This window comes from Polistes canadensis, unplaced genomic scaffold (assembly GCF_001313835.1).
Source record: "Polistes canadensis isolate GaletaPanama2010 unplaced genomic scaffold, ASM131383v1 scaffold_158, whole genome shotgun sequence".
Taxonomy (NCBI): Eukaryota; Metazoa; Arthropoda; class Insecta; order Hymenoptera; family Vespidae; genus Polistes; species Polistes canadensis.
In genome coordinates, this window is record NW_014569705.1 from 320,986 (window position 1) to 340,326 (window position 19,341).

The 19,341-nt window shown below is 34.8% G+C and overlaps 5 protein-coding genes across 5 annotated transcripts in view; 2 read left to right on the forward strand and 3 right to left on the reverse strand.

The window, feature by feature from the left end:
• The window catches only part of LOC106788967 (probable 28S rRNA (cytosine-C(5))-methyltransferase), a 3,170-nt gene extending 1,500 nt beyond the window's left edge, over positions 1 to 1,670 (forward strand). Inside the window, exons 3-6 of the mRNA XM_014752732.1 lie at positions 43 to 299; positions 378 to 493; positions 581 to 753; positions 838 to 1,670. Of these exons, the coding sequence (XP_014608218.1) occupies positions 43 to 299; positions 378 to 493; positions 581 to 753; positions 838 to 1,550 (1,259 nt within the window). The 3' untranslated portion in view covers positions 1,551 to 1,670. The remainder of the gene's footprint in view (positions 1 to 42; positions 300 to 377; positions 494 to 580; positions 754 to 837) is intronic.
• LOC106788968 (60S ribosomal protein L7a) lies at positions 1,636 to 3,523 on the reverse strand. Its single transcript, XM_014752733.1, has 6 exons — positions 3,402 to 3,523; positions 3,039 to 3,153; positions 2,790 to 2,939; positions 2,431 to 2,651; positions 2,086 to 2,208; positions 1,636 to 1,885 (listed from the first exon to the last, which is right to left on the reverse strand). Exons 1-6 carry the CDS (start codon positions 3,414 to 3,416, stop codon positions 1,703 to 1,705), a joined length of 807 nt encoding a protein of 268 aa, XP_014608219.1. The 5' UTR covers positions 3,417 to 3,523; the 3' UTR covers positions 1,636 to 1,702.
• Positions 3,524 to 3,946: 423 nt separating this feature from the next.
• On the forward strand, positions 3,947 to 7,119 carry LOC106788955 (glycosaminoglycan xylosylkinase). Its single transcript, XM_014752706.1, has 6 exons — positions 3,947 to 4,404; positions 4,733 to 5,101; positions 5,218 to 5,518; positions 5,599 to 5,867; positions 5,960 to 6,186; positions 6,265 to 7,119. Exons 2-6 carry the CDS (start codon positions 4,733 to 4,735, stop codon positions 6,491 to 6,493), a joined length of 1,395 nt encoding a protein of 464 aa, XP_014608192.1. The 5' UTR covers positions 3,947 to 4,404; the 3' UTR covers positions 6,494 to 7,119.
• Positions 6,762 to 19,341, reverse strand: part of LOC106788952 (protein sickie-like) — a gene marked incomplete at its 5' end in the record, with an annotated part of 41,681 nt that continues 29,101 nt past the window's right edge. The window contains 7 exons of the mRNA XM_014752703.1: positions 6,762 to 8,640; positions 8,731 to 9,098; positions 9,173 to 9,375; positions 9,471 to 10,001; positions 10,110 to 10,651; positions 10,741 to 11,406; positions 12,543 to 12,626. Of these exons, the coding sequence (XP_014608189.1) occupies positions 8,482 to 8,640; positions 8,731 to 9,098; positions 9,173 to 9,375; positions 9,471 to 10,001; positions 10,110 to 10,651; positions 10,741 to 11,406; positions 12,543 to 12,626 (2,553 nt within the window). The remainder of the gene's footprint in view (positions 8,641 to 8,730; positions 9,099 to 9,172; positions 9,376 to 9,470; positions 10,002 to 10,109; positions 10,652 to 10,740; positions 11,407 to 12,542; positions 12,627 to 19,341) is intronic.
• LOC106788956 lies at positions 11,415 to 12,533 on the reverse strand. The gene has a single exon (XM_014752707.1). The coding sequence runs from the start codon at positions 12,077 to 12,079 to the stop codon at positions 11,510 to 11,512; it is 570 nt and encodes a 189-aa protein (XP_014608193.1). The 5' UTR covers positions 12,080 to 12,533; the 3' UTR covers positions 11,415 to 11,509.

The window sequence follows — 19,341 nt, forward strand, 5'->3', positions numbered from 1 at the left end:
TATATATATGTCGATTATTAATATTTTTTATATTTTTTTCAGTATCAAAACCAAGATATGTGCGTGTAAATACTTTACTGTTATCGGTTCAAGAAGCTATAGAAAATTTTGAATACGAAGGATGGTCTTTATTGCTCGAATATACGGATTATTCATCTTATCTGAAATTAATATCAAATTTATCAGAACCGTATTTTACTAAAGACTATCACGTACCTGAATTACTTGTTTTTCCACATGGTACATCATTTTTTAATCATCCGAGTTATACAAATGGAAAAGTATTATTGCAGGATAAGGTATTACTTATATTTGTTTTAAATAATCTTATTATTTTGTAACTAATTATTGTAGTATATTTGTTATATTTTTCTCAGGCGAGTTGTCTCCCATCGTTCATTCTTAATCCACCAATTGGATCTGTTGTTTTGGATATGTGTGCAGCTCCAGGGATGAAAACCTCGCATTTGGCTGCGATATTACAAAATATGGGGTAAGGCACTCTCAATCGTATTTATTTGCAGTTACTCGTAAAGCACAATGGATTTTACTTGATTACACAATAATTTATTTTTATTAGAACTATTTATGCGGTTGAAATTGAAGACAGAAGATATCAAACACTATCCGAATTATTAAAAACAACTAATTCTAGCTGTGTTCGTACTATAAATAAAGATGCTTTGTGCCTTGATTCAAGTCAATGTCCAGACGTCAAATATATTTTAGTTGATCCTAGTTGTTCTGGTTCAGGTAATAATTTAAAATTTTTGAAATTTCAAAGTTTTAAAAAAGACAATTTATCTACAATTTTTGATTATTTACTTTACAATCCAGGTATTATCGATAGACCAAAAGTGGGTAAAAAAGATGGTAAATACGATGAAGGACGTTTAAAAAGTTTACAAGCATTCCAAGTATTTCTTTTACGACATGCTCTATTAAACTTTCCATCTGTAAAGAAAGTTGTTTACAGTACTTGTTCGTTAAATCGAGAAGAAAACGAAGATGTGATAGATGAAATTCTAACTAACATTGGAGATGCATATAAGCTTGTATCTATTAACAAATATCTTAAAAAAGATTGGTTAAATTACAGTTCGGAGGATAGCAGTTGCAAAAAAAAATGCATTTATGCTAAACCCGAAGTAGATTTATGTAATGGTTTCTTTGTTGCTATGTTTAAAAGAAATTTTGACGTTCCTTTACCATCGTATACTCCTCGAACGCATGGCACGAGTATAGAAACAGAATATACAAATTTCAATGAAAATCAAGAAATTAATAACCAGGAGAATAATGAAAATCAGGAAACAAATAATCAGGAGAGTAATGAAAATCAGAATAACAATTCATCGTCTAATTGTAAGAAAAAAAAGAAACGTAAGAAAAGAAAGCGCGCAGATAATACTGCGAAGAAACAAGAGGAAGAAAGCGTTAATCTCGAAGAAATTAATGACAAAGAAGATGGTGTAATTACTTCTGAAGAGTCGTCAAAAAGAAAACGTGAAAGTGCTTCTAAAAGTACTACAAAAAAATTAAAAACATGAATAATATAGCAGGTAATATATAGAAACTATTACAAAATTAAAAAATAAAGACATAACGAATGTTTAATAAAGTTATAAAATCAAATAAATTTTATTTATTTTTTGTTTTATTCTGTATACGATTATCATACAGAATGTGCAGTAAAAATAGATCAACCCTGCTTCTGAGCAAGTTCTTTAGCTTTAGCTTTCTCCAGTTTTGCTATTCGTGCAGCAGATTTGCTACCTAATAAACCACCTCCCCAATGACGCCTGATCTCATCCTGTCGATCATTGAAGTTAGTTTTGATAGCTTCTACTATCTTAGAGAAGTTGGCTCTATCACCAGAATCAACCTATAAAACAATAATAGAATAAATTACATAAGCCATAGAAGTAGATTTTTTTATTACTATATTGTTTCATTATTATTAAATGTCAGAATATATTGGATATTTTATATCATGATTTTTCATGGGATTGGCTCTTGTTTATAATCATCATATGAAAATTTGTATCATATCGCATAATAGAATTTATCAAACACAATATGTACCTGAGTAATAGCTACAACAGTGCAGGTCTTGCGCCTAACTAAACGTCCTAATCTTGCCTTGCCTTTTACGATACAGTATGGAACACCCATTTTACGACATAGAGCAGGTAGGAAAAGTACTATCTGTTGTCAAATAAAAATTAATATTAGTATACGAATAAATATAATATTACAAAGTAAAAATGAATAATTATAATTAAAAGTAAATTCTCAGAGTCATATCTCATCATGCTAATAAAACTAACATTGTCGGTTTTATTATCAGGTGAAGAAATTCTTACATCATAGAAATATATACTAAACTTAATAGAATATATATAGTATATTGAGAATATTTTTACGTACCTCAATAGGATCTACATCATGTGCAATAACAACCAATTGCGCTTTCTTCTGTTCCACAAGGGTAGTTACAGTATTAGTTCCACTACGTAAAACATTAGGCCTTTTAGTGGGCGTGTCTTCTTTTTTAGCAACCTTCTGTTCTGCTCTAGCTTTTAGTCGCATTTTTTTCATTGCTGCAGATTCTGGACGATACCTATCCAATATCTTGAACAACTGCGTTGCTATAATTCAATAACACTGTACTTGTTTGGTACTATTTATAATACTTTAAAAAAAAAACCGTTTTATTAAGTTTTGATAATCCATTTTTTTCTAAAGTCAAATTGATGCATAGATAAAAAAACAATTAAGTATGATACCTGTTTGTTTGTCCAAAGATTGACTGAATTGATTGATTGGAGGTGGTACTTTCAATCTTTTTTGAAGAACAGCCCGTTGTCTCTGGATGCGAATATATTTGGGCCATTTGACAAAGCGGCTGAGATCACGAGCAGGTTGGATATCCTGGCCTGTAACACAGTAACAGGTACTTAAATATTTTCCGAATAATAACAGTAGGAATTAGTATTTACCATGAAAACAATTTGAAATATAGATATTTTACTTACCTATACCAAAATTCCGGGAACGTTTTTCGAAAAGAGGGTTAGTTACTTTCTTCGTTTCAACTTTTTTCACTGCTAAAGGTGCAGCAGCTACCTTCTTCCCGACCTTCTTCTTTGGCTAGAATGTTTATAAGTAAACAAATAAATTGTATTAATTATTAAATTACGATTTGATTAAAATGCTTATTTCTTATTTATATAAAAAACAATTATTTTATAAATTGTTGATGTATTTTGATATATTTTTTCATTAACAATGTTGTTTGGTTATATTGGAAACATAAAAAGATTAAATGAGTGAAAAGATTCGATTACTTTAAAGTAAGAAAAAAATATAAGCATTCTATGATAATATAATATTTTTACCTTCTTTTGAACCATTTTTTAAATTAAGAATCAATCGGATTTCTTCTAATATTTCAGAATATGAAACACGAGTTCTCAAAGAACATGCCACTTTCCAGCACAGAAAGTGTAAAAGGAACGTACAATGGTGCCACTTTGAAGACCGCTGATGTTTTTCGTAGTTGGTACAACTTTTTGAATACGTTGGTCATGATCGCATCTCATATTACAAATATTTCAATCGTAAATTAACGAAATATTTAATAATTCTTTAATTATATATATATATTTCACATTTTTTATTAATATTTTTAATATTTAATGTTTAATGTTAAATCATGAGAAAGTATTTGCCATATTCTCAAAAATTCTTATAGTTTCTTATTTAATTTAAAAAGTAAGAATAATTTAAATTTGTCAAATAAAAATATATTAATAATATTTAAGTTATTGTAACAATAAGTTTTTTTTTTTATTAATATTTTTGATAATAATAATTTTTAATAGTTGTCGTAAGATAAAAAGTGGCTCATTTGACTTCAGTAACATTATTATGGCATATGTATTGATAGGGAGGTCCGATCGAAAAGATGTCGGTTAATTACACGGCTGAATAGATAAAAATATAAAAAAATATTATTAACATATGTGTAATCGTTGAAATGTGACATATTTTATTAATAGTGAGTTTATCCAAGTAAATGAAAGACACGTGTTAATTTATTAAATTTCACGTGATATTAATGTTAACGTATTCATCGTTCGTAGCATCGTTTGTTAATACGACGTTTCTAGAATTACATAAAAGATTAGTATTTATAAAAATAAAGTGTAATTAAAATTAAAATCCAATATGACCGATCTCAGTTTTTTAAATATTGAGTTTAATCAATTATCTGTAGGCGTGAGTTATTACAGAGTTGTATCGAGTCATTTGTTTCATTAAAAACTTCCTTTAAAAATGTTTCGCATCATAACTCTCATGGGATAGCTGAACTTCATTTTGACATCTCAAGAATTAGAGGTATGCCAGATATTTTTTTTGTATTTTTTCTTTATAAGATATTTTAATGTTTTATAAATTATATATAAATGTCATATTAGTATTATAGTGTCCCCATAATTTTTAAAATTAAAGTACAAAATTTTTTAATATATACTTAATTCCTGAAATAAAAATTCTATTTGCTCCCTATACAATAAAATTGTAATTTAAATTTAATAAGGAACTAATCGTATAAGTTACCAATATTATATGTCAACAAATTACTTTATCATAAAAGAAAATCAATATCCTGTCCATCGATTAACATTAAGATATTAAATTTTTTATCTCGTTTTTCTTTTTGCAGATGATTGGTCGACGTTGTGCTCTACTCGCCCTGGGCGCACTTTTGATTCTTGTGATAACCGTAAACATTTATTTCATTCGCATAATAGTAGAGAATTCATCGCAAAAGTCACAATTCAAAAATTTACCCCTGGTAGAGGAAAATTATCTTCAAGGGCCATCGTCGTCTTTACGAAAAAATGAAAATGGCAAAGGTTCACAGAAGTCCGAAGATATTCATGCAAAAATTAAGGAAGAGATACAAATGTTATCTTCGAAATATTTTAAACAAAATACGAGTTATTTGATAGTCCTCGAACGGTTATTGTCTGAATTGAAAATTATGGACAATGTTGTATACGAAGACATATGGAGTATTCCTAATAACAATGTTAGTTCTATTAATTATTATATTTCTTGTCTATAGTTTGACACTTCGTTTATGATAATTTTTCATGTATAAAGATGTTGGATGCTGATAATTCACACGCAACATCGTGTGTATAGTGGCCTGATGCTCACCAGTTAATTCCACCATCGGCTCCAGAATTAGGGACTATACTTAATGCTTTGAGGAAAGCGAAAATAAAACATGCAGACAATGCTGTCCTTGGTACACAATTGAAACTTATGCTGACGTTGGAGAATGGGGCAAAAGCTGTGTTTAAACCACAATGGTATTCTAGAGATACAGTTATTCATGGACCCGTTTATTATGGAAAAGATCGTCATAACGCAGAAATCGTAGCATTTCATTTGTCTTCACTACTTGCCTTACGAAGAGTGCCCCTTGCTGTTATTCGAAAACGTATGATAAATAAAATTTAATAATTTTCTTTAAGTAAAAGGAATAGTTGCGCTAATGATTATCACATTGTTAAATTTCAGTTGATCTTACCAATGAGATTCGTAAGCATGCAACACCAGAATTACATGCTACTATGTATCAGGAGGGTAATGATACATGTTTGTATGGTGTTTGCCATTACTGTTCTTCGAACGATCCAGTTTGTGGGACTGGTAATATCTTAGAAGGTGCATTAATATTCTGGTTACCACGTTACTTGCATCTTGTTAAACATCGACATCCATGGCAAAGAACATATAAGAAAAAAAAATTGGCTATATGGGAAACGGATGATGCTTATTGCGAGAAGGTGAATTTTATTCATACATATGTACATGAATGATAAATTTACGTACCTATACAATGTTAATATATGTAAAAAAAATATATATTTTTTATAAGGTCAAAGAATCCAAAGCATATTCACCACAATTTTCAAGTAGGCTATTGGATTTGATAGATACTGCAGTTTTTGATTTCTTGATGGATAATGGTGATCGACATCACTATGAATTAGCACAAAATAATTTTCATAATCCTGCTGTATTATTAATAGATAATGGGAAGAGTCTTGGTAATCCTGATATTGATCATCTTGACATTTTAGCACCTCTTTATCAATGTTGCATGTATGTATAAGAATTTTGTAAAATAATATGATAATCAACATAATATGATAAGATAGAATGAAACATTTTCTGTTTTAGGATACATAAAACTACATGGGATCGTTTAAAAATGTTCAGTGGTGGTACATTAAGCTTGTCATTGGAAAAGCTTATTGCTCGCGAGACAATAATGGCCGATGTTCTTCCGCTTATTTCAGATGCACATCTTACCGCTATGGATAGAAGGCTTCTTATCATTTATGGCGTCGTTGAATACTGTATAAAGAAAAGGAAATATGTTTCTAATGTGATTCTAGATCATCGGTAATATAAAGCAAGAAATAAGATATTTTATAGATTATCGTTTTTAATTTGAAATAGTAGAAAAATCTTGCTATAGCTATGCATAATAAATTTGATATTATATATATATATACACACATATATATATATGCATATATGTTGTATTTTTTATATGTTATATTTTTTATATAGTAACATTGAACATATTTAAAATCGACGATGAAATAATTTAGTTTTGGTCGATGATTGAGTAATGTCTAAGAAGGCGTAAAATCATTTAATGCTACAGATCGTTAGAGTTTAATGTGGTTTATTTTATGTCACAATAATTACCATTATTTGGATAAATTTTGGATGTAGCGCCGTACAGCGTATAAATACGGTACAAACGTAAAAAACCTGTTAATACGATTGTATAATCGTTAACATACTTTAAAGTTCGTGTCACAGATTGGGATCTGAGAATGTTTTCTCAGCTCGATAACATGTACAATATGTATATAGCGAATGTAGCTCGTGGTACTTGTCGGGGCTTAACAGTAAAGAGAAACTTGTGGGAGTGAAAGAGAAACTACAAATTTAGTGTAATGTTGCAGTATGATTACTTTTCTTTCTGTTCACCACAAGAGATCTCTGTAAAAGCTTATGATACCAAACTTCGAGTCAAGTTTCCACATTAGCTCCTTTTTTCCTTCAACGTCTTCGCACAATAACCCTTATATACTTTATTTACAACATTACATGACCAGAATTACTCACATATCTTATCGAATAATTATTATTCATTTTTTTTTGTTCATAATACATATTTTAGCGCCATCATTCGCGTATGTAACGTGTATATGTGTATGTATATGTCAGGCGCATGCGTTTACGTGTATGTATATGTATGTAACGTGTATTAACGTGTACATGTGTACGTATAGTCGAGAGACGTATATACGCGTGTGTATTATATATAGTAACATTTTTGTTCTTTTTTAATTAAATAGAGCTTTCGTAGCAAAGTATGTATAAATAGACTATCCTCGCGCGCACGATTATCTCGAATTGCTTCGCGTTCTCGAGTGCGAAACAAATACATATATATGCTGCATCGAACCATCCGTCCATGAGATCCGTCTAAGAAAACATAGATTATAGATTACCTGAAAATAGTGGACGAGTGGAATAGCGACTTCTGCCATTCCTACATCTTCGCTTAGATCATTATTAGTCCATCTTTCTACGTTCTATGATAATACTGTATACCAGCAAAACTTTTTTGAGTATATCACTTTTCTTTTCTTTTTTTTTTTTTATAGGCTGTACTATACGATTCTCGTATAACGAACTCAATCGTAGAAATGCATTCATTCAAAAGAAATTCGTACTTCGGTAACGGCAGCATTGATTATTGCATTGCATGGAGATGTTATTTACGTTATTTATCTCCGCATGATCATTATTACTCGGAAAAAACACGGAATTATATCTCTTATATACTTGTCATTTACTTATTTAATTAAATATCACACCAAAGTGCTCGACGCACGTAGAACTTAGATATAGGCCAACCATAGGTACTGAATGTATTTTTTCAACGTATACGAGAGACATTATTTTGCATGCAATTTAAATGCAATTACTTTGAAGAATATAAAAAAGAATATAAAGGAAAGAAAAAATAATTAACAAAAAACAAAGGAATTGAAATTTCCTGTACGGTAGTCGTATCATACATAGTTATTGGATGGCCGAGAATATATAATAATATTAGTATGATTATACATACATTAACATCAGTAATTTTCACGTTGAAAATATGTCGCGTCAGGGTACGTTACACGACACCTTTTTTTTTTCGTAGAAAAATTTTTCAAATCACATCGCTCACCTATCGGGGTCTCTGTTCAATATTCGATTATTTGACCTAATATTATTTCATAATTTTTTAATTGTCGTATGTACGATGGCGATTATCTCCTAAATATTATTCTCGAGTCGTACTTTTGATTTCGCACGACCTATCTTTCAGAGCGCAGATTCTACGCCCCTTGACGATGACGTCGAGGAACTCAAGTCCTCCGAATGTCGAGTGTGAGAGGAATCGAGCGAAGTAACGGAATCGCTGTCATTGCTATGGGGACTTGAATAATTAGCTGCTTCCTGAAGTCTCATCAGCATGTTCAACTGTAAAAGAGGAAAATTAGTTATGTATAATAGAAAAGCAGAGAATGGTATCAAGCAAGAAGTGTGGTTTGAAGAATAAAGAATACTAACAAGAGGATCTCCTTCGGTGTCGCTGTGTGTACTTCCGAGGCTCTTTACACTGGATGCACCTACGCCTGAGGTATGACCAGAGGTAACGACGTCATAACCAACGTCCTCGGGCCTTAAACGAAGAAGAGCATCGCTACCACCGTGTACAGCGTGCGTCGAGATCCACGGATAACTGGAGGTAATAAATTGTGCAGGATCTTCCCATGTGGATTCGCCATTTCCACTCCCACTTGCGCGTCTTCCATACAACGTTAGGCCTTCTCTGACAGCCTCAACCAGATACGGTATTACAGAATAGTTCCACAAATCCGTGAACCAAACTTGAGAACCTGCCACTTCCATGGGGCAAGAAAGAAAGAGTCGAGGACCTAAAAATGTTTGTGTTTTTTATGGTATAATAAGGAAAATTTTCGAATAATGATCCTATAAGTAATTTTCTTACCTATCGTTACGTCGGAACTGCTGTGCGTTTCTAGGAACTTATTAAGATGTAGCCAGACGCGTGGTAGCCATTCGACAACGGCGGCCATTTCTGCGTTTCTTGTGCCACCTGATTCACGTAATTCGTGTTCGAGTAGCTTTCGCCTGAGGTAACGGCCCAAAAATCCCTTAACCGGTTCCATGTGATTGGCGCACAGTACCCACCTGAAAAAGGTAGAAAAGCATATGCGTAAACTGCTTATATTCCAGACGAATAAGGCGACTTGAAATATGAGAAGCTTATGCTTTCTCGTCTATACCTAAAATTATGATGTAATTGAAGATTTGTGGTACTGCAAGTAGCCTGACTCATGGTTCCGATGATTGCTGGACAGGACGAGTGTCTGGTACCGAGAAGACCACTAAAAAGTTCGCCAAGAGAGGCGGCATGTTGAAGATTCTCCAAAATGATCACTCTCGGTAATTCGTCGGCTGCATTAGAGTCGCATCTTTCAGCGATATGAGCGAGGTATTGTTTAAGTTCTTTGCTTGATTTGTGGTCAACTATAAAGGTGGCCACGGCAGCCGCGTCTTTCGAGTCTGTATCGGCATCTACGAGAGCGTGGGCCAGTTTCCCTGCCAGGTAACTTTTACCGGTACCGCTAGGTCCGCAAAGAATGACTCTGCGATGTTCCGTTAAGAGAGATATTAGTCGTTGAACAATAGAACGTGGTATTAGAGTGTCGATAGCAAGCCAGGAGTAACCAGAGAGCACCAGATAAATTGTTTTCACGTGTCCTATTAAATAACCGCACGGTAGTAATTCCGGATGTTGAGAATCCGTCGTACACCTGTTAAAATAAATAATATTTATATACCTATAAATTATATGTACATAAGTTAAAATTGCTTCGAGTTGTTTGCTCATAACTAGACAAAGTAAAAGAGACTTAGCTAACCTTGAAGCTTCACCAAGATGATAAGCGGCGACACAGTCAATGCCGAGACCTAAATTCGTAACGGGATCAACTCTCGATACGTATTCCTTGAAACATCGTCGTACAATCGAGTCCAGAGCATCCCAGCTGGTTTTATTACTAATGCAAACGTTTGCGATAACACAATGCGGAGGTTCGCCGATGATGCCACTATCCGAGGTGTTACCAGATATTAGATTGTAATTGAAATTTTTTTCACTCCCAAGATAGACAGCAACATTAATTCTCTTTCCATCGGTGTCATGGTCTAATGCTGGCTCGGCGGTCGTAGTTGAAGTCGTTGATGGCACGACAGAATGCTCCGGTACATTGAGATCTTCCAATTGATCCGCAGTTGAACTACTCTCACCATTCGATAGGGCAGCAACGCTCGAGGCTACTTCCGTCATACTGAAACGCCTGTCGGGATCGCTCGGGAGAGACGATTGCGAAGATGTAAGAGATTTCGATGTGACCAGCCGCTGTAGACGTTCGTTGTTTTGTTTCAAATTGAGCATTTCGTTCTATAAGAAAGACAATCATCAATTATTATTAGTAGAAACGATCTCAAACGATTTCTCGTCGAGAAGCACGAAGTTCTAAGAAAACTTACTCTCATCTTGATGACTGTATCCTTTAGCGATTCTAATTGGTGGGCCGAGGAGAGTGCTTCCAATCTGATATCCGTGAGAACGAGATCCTTTTCTCTGAGTTGTTTCTTCAATTCGTCCACATCCTCGTCCTCCTTTTTATACAATGCAGAGCTACTCTTGCTACCGGTAAGAGGATTTTCAGCTTCTGGTGATTTTTGTCCGTTGCTCCTGGTGCCACTTTGGTTCCTCACGTTTTCGTGTTTCGAGGCCGTCGGTAATCTCGGACTATTTGGGACGCTCAATTCTCCACTGGCACCGTCCTTGCAATCCTCGGCATCGGAAACTGAACCATGCCTGTTCTTTCGCGACCTGGAGAATGCTTTTGAAAAGGAGCTACGTAACCAACCCTTCTTTTTCTGATGGCTACTACTCGCGGAACAAGCACTGCTCAAAGAATTGAGCGAAGTGACGCTGTCCGCCGACAACTGTCTTGCCATTGATGCACCTTGATGATGTCCACTGTTACCACCCCCACCGGTGCATCCTGTATTACCAGAATCCGAATCGCCAAGAGTATGTCGTCGTCCATTATTCCCTGATCCTCCTGGTCCGTTATTCAATCCAGCTTCCGCGCTTTGCTTTCGAAGCCTCTCGATTGTCTCCCGTAACTCTTGTAATTCGGAATCCTGTTAAATGCACAAAAAATAATTGGAACAAATTCTTAGTAAGGCCAATTCCCATTTTAGAGTTTTATGTAAGTTATCCTACCTTTGATGACTATAAAATCGATTATCTTTTATTATTCGCGAAACTATTCTTTCCGTGAATAGGACATAATTCCTTTTTGTGACAACAGGTGCAACTATCCGAATGACTAACTAAGGAATCACTACTCCAAGAATCAGCGATGCTAAACAATTGTCTCATCGACTTGGAACTTGATTCCTGCCCGAGCTTATCCGATCTATCAAGCTCCTTCGCCATCCGTTTTTTTTTTATTGTCATCGATTCGTCTAGTTTGATATTTCGATTGAAAGTTTTTACAATGCTAGGAATTAAACTTTTTTTCGTCCTAGAATTTTCAACTTGAAAGCCTCTTTGCGACGACTTCTCTACGGCCGTCGCAATACGCTTTTTTTCGTAGATTTTTTCACGAAATTTTGTCGAATCCTTTGGCTTATTAGATCGCAATTGATTACCGAACGTTCTGCTCGATAATTCGACTGTTCTACCGTTATTCTTGGATTTCAATTCTTTGGATTTAATCGAAGACGACGATATCGGAGTTGAATTTTTATTCCCGGATAACGTGTTGGATTTTTTATTGGTCGCGCTAGTTCGCGGTACACTAAGATCCATCGTTCGATCGTCGAACCATCGCAATTTACGATTCTTCGAGAGTTTTCCCTTTTTTCTTTTTTTTTTTTGTTCTTTTTCTTTCTACTTGGTGCGAATTAATTAGACAGCGTGAGTTTCCAATTTTAATCGCGTCTTGCTGAGAGTAAGAGGTTATTTGCGGAGGTTACTTAACGTGTTCAATGAACAATTAACACAGGATTTATATTCAAGATTGTAAAGAAGTTAATCCTTTTTTTTTTATTAACATTTTGACGAACGCATTGCTATAAATGCGATTAATTTCACATTTTTCGATTTTTACGCGACAACTTATGAATTTTGACGCCTGGCATGTTTGATATAAGAATTGCATTAAACGTTCGGACATCGATCGTACATTGTCTTTGGTGAAATTTGTCGAGGAAAAAAATTAACAAATACAAAATAATAAACAAAATTATTTCGATAATGTATCGATGTTTACCTTTTTTTCAGCTGTCGCCGTGAGTTGTTGTAATCGTTGCGTCATGTTCGATAAGGATTGTTCGAAAGCTGATACAACATGTGCCTAAAACAAAAAATTAAGTTTTCTTTTTGTATATAATCATACTGACTGGGATTGATTAAAATGAAATAATATCGTTGATGTATATACGGTGAGGGTAAAAAAAAAAAAAATGGTTATTTTAATTGAATTCTCTCAATATGAAGTATCCGTTTCGTTTTACTACCTCCTTGGCGTTAGAAAACTTATGCAGGACCGTCGACCTGCATACATAGGTGCGTACTATACGTGGACAAGTACTCCCTGACTAAAATAATAATCAGCCACGATATTTCACGCACGCACAGCCTTGGAAAAGAGGAAACGGCTATTGTCATTGCCATTGCCATTGATTGTCGACGATACGAGGATAGGACGTAAACGTAAGGGAAACAATTGCAACGGTATACATATAATTATATTTAACAAAAGTATAAAAAGTTATGGACTGAAATCATATTTTACCAATTAGCCATGATTGACGAGTATAATACTAGTCATGGAGAAAAATTACACCTGCTATTTGCTATTTAATCAGTTTTTTAGCTATGGTAATCAATTTGAAAAGTGTTTTCCTAAATTTTGTCGCAAAATTAACGCAATAATATAAAATATTATCATTTCTTAATGACGCGAGTATTATTCGTCGATAACATTTAACTGATTAAAAGTATTAATCGGTAAGAACTTTTTGGGAGCAATCAAATATTTTTGTAAATCCTATCGATTCTCTTTTTGCGTATACACAATGTGCATCGAAAACGAATTCAAAGACTCGTATCGAGGGTGATACCGTAAACGATGCGTTCTTTTCGTTTCGTTTCGTTTCTTTTCTCCTCTCCTTCCCTTCCCTTCCCTTCCCTTCCCTTCCCATCCTACCCTTGTGGTGTACGACGAGCTCTCGCTGCGTTTTAGATGCGAACAAGGCATCTCACTATGCACCGCCATTCGTTTTGCTTCTATCATCGGCATCTAAGTTTTTGCCGAAGGTTTCCGGTCCAGTTTTTAGTACTATTCGACGACTCGCTCTCGGCTTTCATTAAGCTCCGTATAAAATAAGACAAACAAAACTTTCCCCCCACGATCTTGTGGACGCGATAAGCCTTCGAAAACGAATCCTCAAACATATTATAATCGAATTATATTTTTATTTCTTTTATAAAAGATCGATCAAAATTTTACGAACACATTTTATTAAAATCTATATATTCAATCTCAGGTAATCAATTTTTAAATAACAAGTTCGAAATGAATGTATATAAACACTATGCTTGTAGTTTAATAACAGATTCTATGAACATTTGTTTCGGTGATTATGACAATGGACATTTCATCAAAATGTTTGTAGTATATTAAACATTTAAATCAAATATACGTATTTATAAATCAACACGAATTTTTTCCGGTCAATTCAATACTCAGGTTTTAAATATTTTCGTTTAAGAATATTAATTACATAATACGAAATCAATAGTAAATTTTTCGTGTAAATATTTCAATTGGAATAAAAATAAATGGAGTAGTAGGAACAAGATTAGGATTGCGTCAAGAGTCCTTGAGTTTGCTTTTAATTTACAATGCAAATATATACGCGACAAGAGAATCGACAGCTTTTATACAATACTAAAGAAATATTTGTTTAGAAAGATGAATTATGTATGATTCGATATCGATTGACCTTACCGTATAAAACTCTTGCTAGAATAAAAAAAAATGGAGTATTACGGAATGATAACGAGGAAGATTAACATTCAAGAAATTCTGAAAAAGGATCGTTCGTGCCCTCCGCTTCAGAGACGCATCATGCGAACTCGGTATAATCCTTGAAGCGTTACAAGTCGAGTTAAGAAACAAACTGTTGCTGTTGCTGCTGCTGCTGCTGTTGCTGTTGCTGTTAAGTTCCAACAGTTCCCAGGCCGTGAAACTACGATTCTCCTTCATAACGCAATACGTTATGGAGTCTCCCTTTATATATATATACATATATATACACTTAGAACTTCGGTTTAAACGGGGGAAATTATGTACAGGAAATGATATTCCAGGGTCTACAAAAACTTCGTGCGAAATGTAATTAAATAAAAGTGTATAGATGGTTTTGAAAAGAGCTTATGCGAATAAACAAGTTGAAATATCAAATAGTGAGATACATTTGAACAAAAAAAAAGGAAAAAGAAGAAGGAAATATATATATAGAATAGAATAGAAAAGAAGAGAAAGGTAGAAAAACGGCGAAAGATCGCTAAAGAAATCTTTCTCAATCGTTTTTATAAAGGACAATTCAAAAGGATAGCGAGATCGAAACCTTTTAAGGTTTGACTTTTCCTTTCTTTCTACCACATCTTATGGTTAGATTCAGATCTAAAGTTTTTCTTAGAAAGATTGCCAGACAGGTCTCTTATGATGGGGGGAAAATTTGAAATGGAGAGAACCGGTAGAAATATCATCCAAGTTTTTTCAAGTGGTAAACCTATTTTAAGTTTCTTCTATTTTGTGTGTGTGTGTTTTTTTACGACGACGACGACGACTAGAAAATCGTTTTATTTTTAAATCAAATTGATTAAACAGAATCGTTTGAAATCATTCTATTCCGTGCAATTGAAACATTTAAAAATATTTCTAGTTACCGTTAGAAAATCCTTTGACAGATCATAACAAACACATAAAATGATATCAACGCAGCCGACTACAAATGGGTCCCAGTTTTCTCGTTTACCTGAAGAGAAGGACAACTCCGATGTCTGTACTTCCTCGTAGCAAGTTCCCACCAGGGTATCACGTTATCCGTACTCCGTGGCTTAACCGGATCGCTAACGGCGTGCTCGTAAAGCGGTTCGAGCAACGTCACGTTCCCGGATAGACGCCTGGGAGAATCATTAGAAACCTGATCCCTGGATACGTTTCCTCTTCTTGGCAAGGTGGCGAAAAGTGTGTGCAAATATTTTCCAGATTCATCATTGTTCGTATCCGATTTGAATGAATCGTGCCTGGTTCGATTATTAAATCCAAAAATCGTTGTTGGAAAAGTATCTCCGATTGTTAAATTTAAACGAGATCTCTCCAATTGTCCTTTGAGAATGACGTCAGTGGCATCCATCGGATAAATAGAATCTCTCGTCAAAGAGGAACCGTCGCTGACGTCGATACTACTGGAACAGGCTCTAAAAGAAGGCTCGATCTTTTCACGAGATGTTCTATCGAGAACATCTTCGATAGATTTGTGAAGAGATCTACCGATAATTCTTTCCTTCGATCTTCTATACGGAAGAGTTCCATACTTGTTATTATCCAAATTCATCGGTAATACGTCACCACATCGAGCGTACAAATTTGATAGATTTGTTCTGGCAAGTGCATTAAATTCGTGCCGATTTTTCTCTAAATTATTAGCATCTAATAATAAAGTATTTTGGCAAGATGTACGCTGGGTGATTTCAAAGGATCGATCATCGTCAGTCGAGTCGTCCTTCGATTCAATTCCATCTGAAACCGATGCCGATACCAATTCGCCAGTATCTCTTTCCCTTAAGAGATAGGCTTTTTCATTCGTAGATTCATCAATGGCATGAAGAGAATCCGTTGATTTAGTTGAGGACGTCGTAGTTGATCCTGTTGAATGTCTCGAAGTACTCGACAACGAGGAAGATCTAACCGAAGGACTAGGTGGAATTTTCCGACGTGTACCAGACGCTGATAAATGTCGTATCGATTTCGCTATTTCGATCCTTCGGTTGCATATTATCGGTTCGTTACTCTCATCGAGATTGTCAGAAAAATTCTCACCGAAATTTGGTGAAATCGGTGGCATCGGTACCATTCCACCTCTGTTACGAAGATAACCACAGAAATCATCTGACAGACAAAGTGTTGTCTCGTCTTTCGATATTTTATTGATCATCCCATAACTCGAATTATTCGATTTGTCTGATCTTTTATAATTATTTTCGATCTCGGCTATATTCTTATTCACGTCCTCGATGTATTTGACAGTGGTTCGATAAAGGTCTCCACTCTGAACGTAATTTCCATCGACAACGACGGCTCGACGATCGCGTCTGCTTCGAGATGAAGATCCGTTGTTAGGAAGTGCATAAATAGGTTCACTTGCTCCAATATCCTTATCGACTAAACCTCCTTCTCCTCCTCCTCCTGCCCTTTCAAACTCGCTTCTTGTTAAATGGGAGTCGTTTTTCCGTTCCTCTCGAACGATCCCACCAGCAACAGACTTTTTCGTACCGGATTGGACCATCTTTGATCGTGGAAGACCGCTATGTCTGATGATAACACGTCGAGATGATTTCTCGTCGATAGGAATAAACGATCTCAATGTCCGTTCCTCGTTTCTATCTCGATCAATTTTATCTTCAACATTATCGATGACTTTATCGTTATTATTGTTCTTGAAATTGCATTTCTTCTCATCGACGATTACGCAGGAACGACTTCTTCGTACATTTCGCGGTTCCTTTCGTACGCCATTCTGATTGGCCAAATTTTGTCGAAATGTTTTCAAATTAGTTTGATTTGTACTCCTCGTATCATATTTTCTCGACGGTGCGCGCAATGTCCCGTAAGTTTCGACAATTGTTTTCCCATTGTTCATCCAACGTTGGTCCAAAGATGTCCTATGAACGTCGTCGTCGGTAAAATTTCGACTAGAAATTTGAATACGCGACCCTAACGTATAAGAACCATCACCACCACCACCACCACCGCCACTGTCCACTATCAAATTTTCTTCTGAATCTGTGATTGGACGGGGTCTGTTACGACCACGCGATCTTATCGTCGCGTAACCATCGTGAACTTGTCGCGAGCACACCTTCAAATCCATCGTAGATGGATTAAAATCGTTCGTAAATTAACGAGTAAAGTTCTGTTCATAATTTGTTCCTCAACTTGTACACACCGATCTTCTAGGCTAATGAATAAAAAAAAAAAAAATATGTTTTCTTATCATCGTGTAAAATAGTTCGTTCGTATAATGAAAATATATAAGGAAAATGATTGCGTAAAATACGCAAGAAGACAGAGGACACGACTGTTCGAATAAATAAAAATTGAATATATTCTTATCTTTGAATTGATTTTTGATATTTTTCATTCATTTCTTTCCTTGGCTCGCGTATCTTCTATCTTTCTCGTAGTTCCCTTCCTTTCGCCCTCTTGTTAAACTAACACGGTCTAATTGTAAGTAGAGGATAGAGGTCTTAGATATTACAAGACTCCCTGACCCAAATCAATCCTCGAGTGGCTTACGGATAGAAATGATCGTAAACGGAACGGCGATACGAGCTCTCGCGAGTAGTTTTCGAGCAGCGATAAGACAACGACAACGACAACGACGACTACCCTACCACCACCAAGACGATTACTCGAGTTGCCTCGTGCGTGCGATGGCAAGAGAATGATTAAAGCCATCTGCCAGCAGTCGCAAACTCCTATATCGCTGCCAGATGCTTTTTATTTTTTTTTTTTTTTTTATAGATTATCTCGCGAAAACTCTCATAAACTTTTCCGATAAATATACGGAGCTTTCGAAGATAATATAAGAGAAGACTTTATTACAATTAAACTTTTGTTTCCTTTGATTAAACAAAAAGTACAATTGACGTCGTTTAATGTAATACAAGGTCCGATAGAATAGGATAAAAAAAAAGGAATACAAATACGAATGTGCAAGGTGCGATCGTGAAAGATCAACGACACCAAAGATCCTTCTTTCTACTCAACAACGATCATTTGGTGCACCTGCCGTTCTTTAGTGCATCGACCGGTCTCACCCGCCCGGAAAGACCATTCCTCGATTATTGAGTCATTCGTATCGGTTAGCTAGCTAGTCTGCTTGCTTATTTGCCAATCGATAAAGGATTTTCACTGACAATCAACGAAATAATCTAATAGGCTTTTTCTATACGGAATTATGTTATTTCTATTAACATTGTGAAATTTCAATAATAAAATTGTGCTATTAGGAATAGGAAATGGAAAAGTATAATGCATGGGTACTTAGCGTATACCGTACGGTCTATGAACGGTACACGCCAGAGAATATGATGAAAGAGAGAACGTTAGGTATTATAAAAGAAAATACGTAGTTCGAGAAGAGAAGTTTGCAACGAACAGTTCGTATCTATTTTGAAAGGACTACACTGCTGCGGTTGCACGTGTGTCTTGTGTCCGGCAAAACGATGCAACGCAACGTGTGTCGTCTGCATGCGTGCACAGCTTAACAAAACCAATATCGTCAATACACACGCTTGTACATATGCATGACTCATTCGGAATACGAGTATATTAAAAGGTTGAAAGAAGCATTCGCGTTGTCGGGAGTCCTCCCTTTTATATTCTTTTCATTTAAACATTCTTAGTCAAAAAGAGGAGTGGTTAACGTCGAACGTTTCATTTTTAATAATAACTAACGCGTTTAGTTTTAAATTGAAATTGTCTAAATCGTTTTGCAAAAAATATTCTTTACGTAAAACGGGAGGGAAAATTGATTTTAAATAATTTATTAGGAACTCTTGAGATAAATTGCTAGGATGCCCAAATTATGTCAGGCTGTTGAAGTCAAAGTTTTTATTTTTTCCTAATAAGACAATTTGAAGACAAATGTTCATTCTTTGATAAAAAAAAAAAAAAAAAAAACGTATACTATTCGTAAGATATTGCTGACAAATATAACTACCTTGGTTATTCTGAAAGCATTTATATTTTTTTCTTTTTCTTTTTTTTTTTT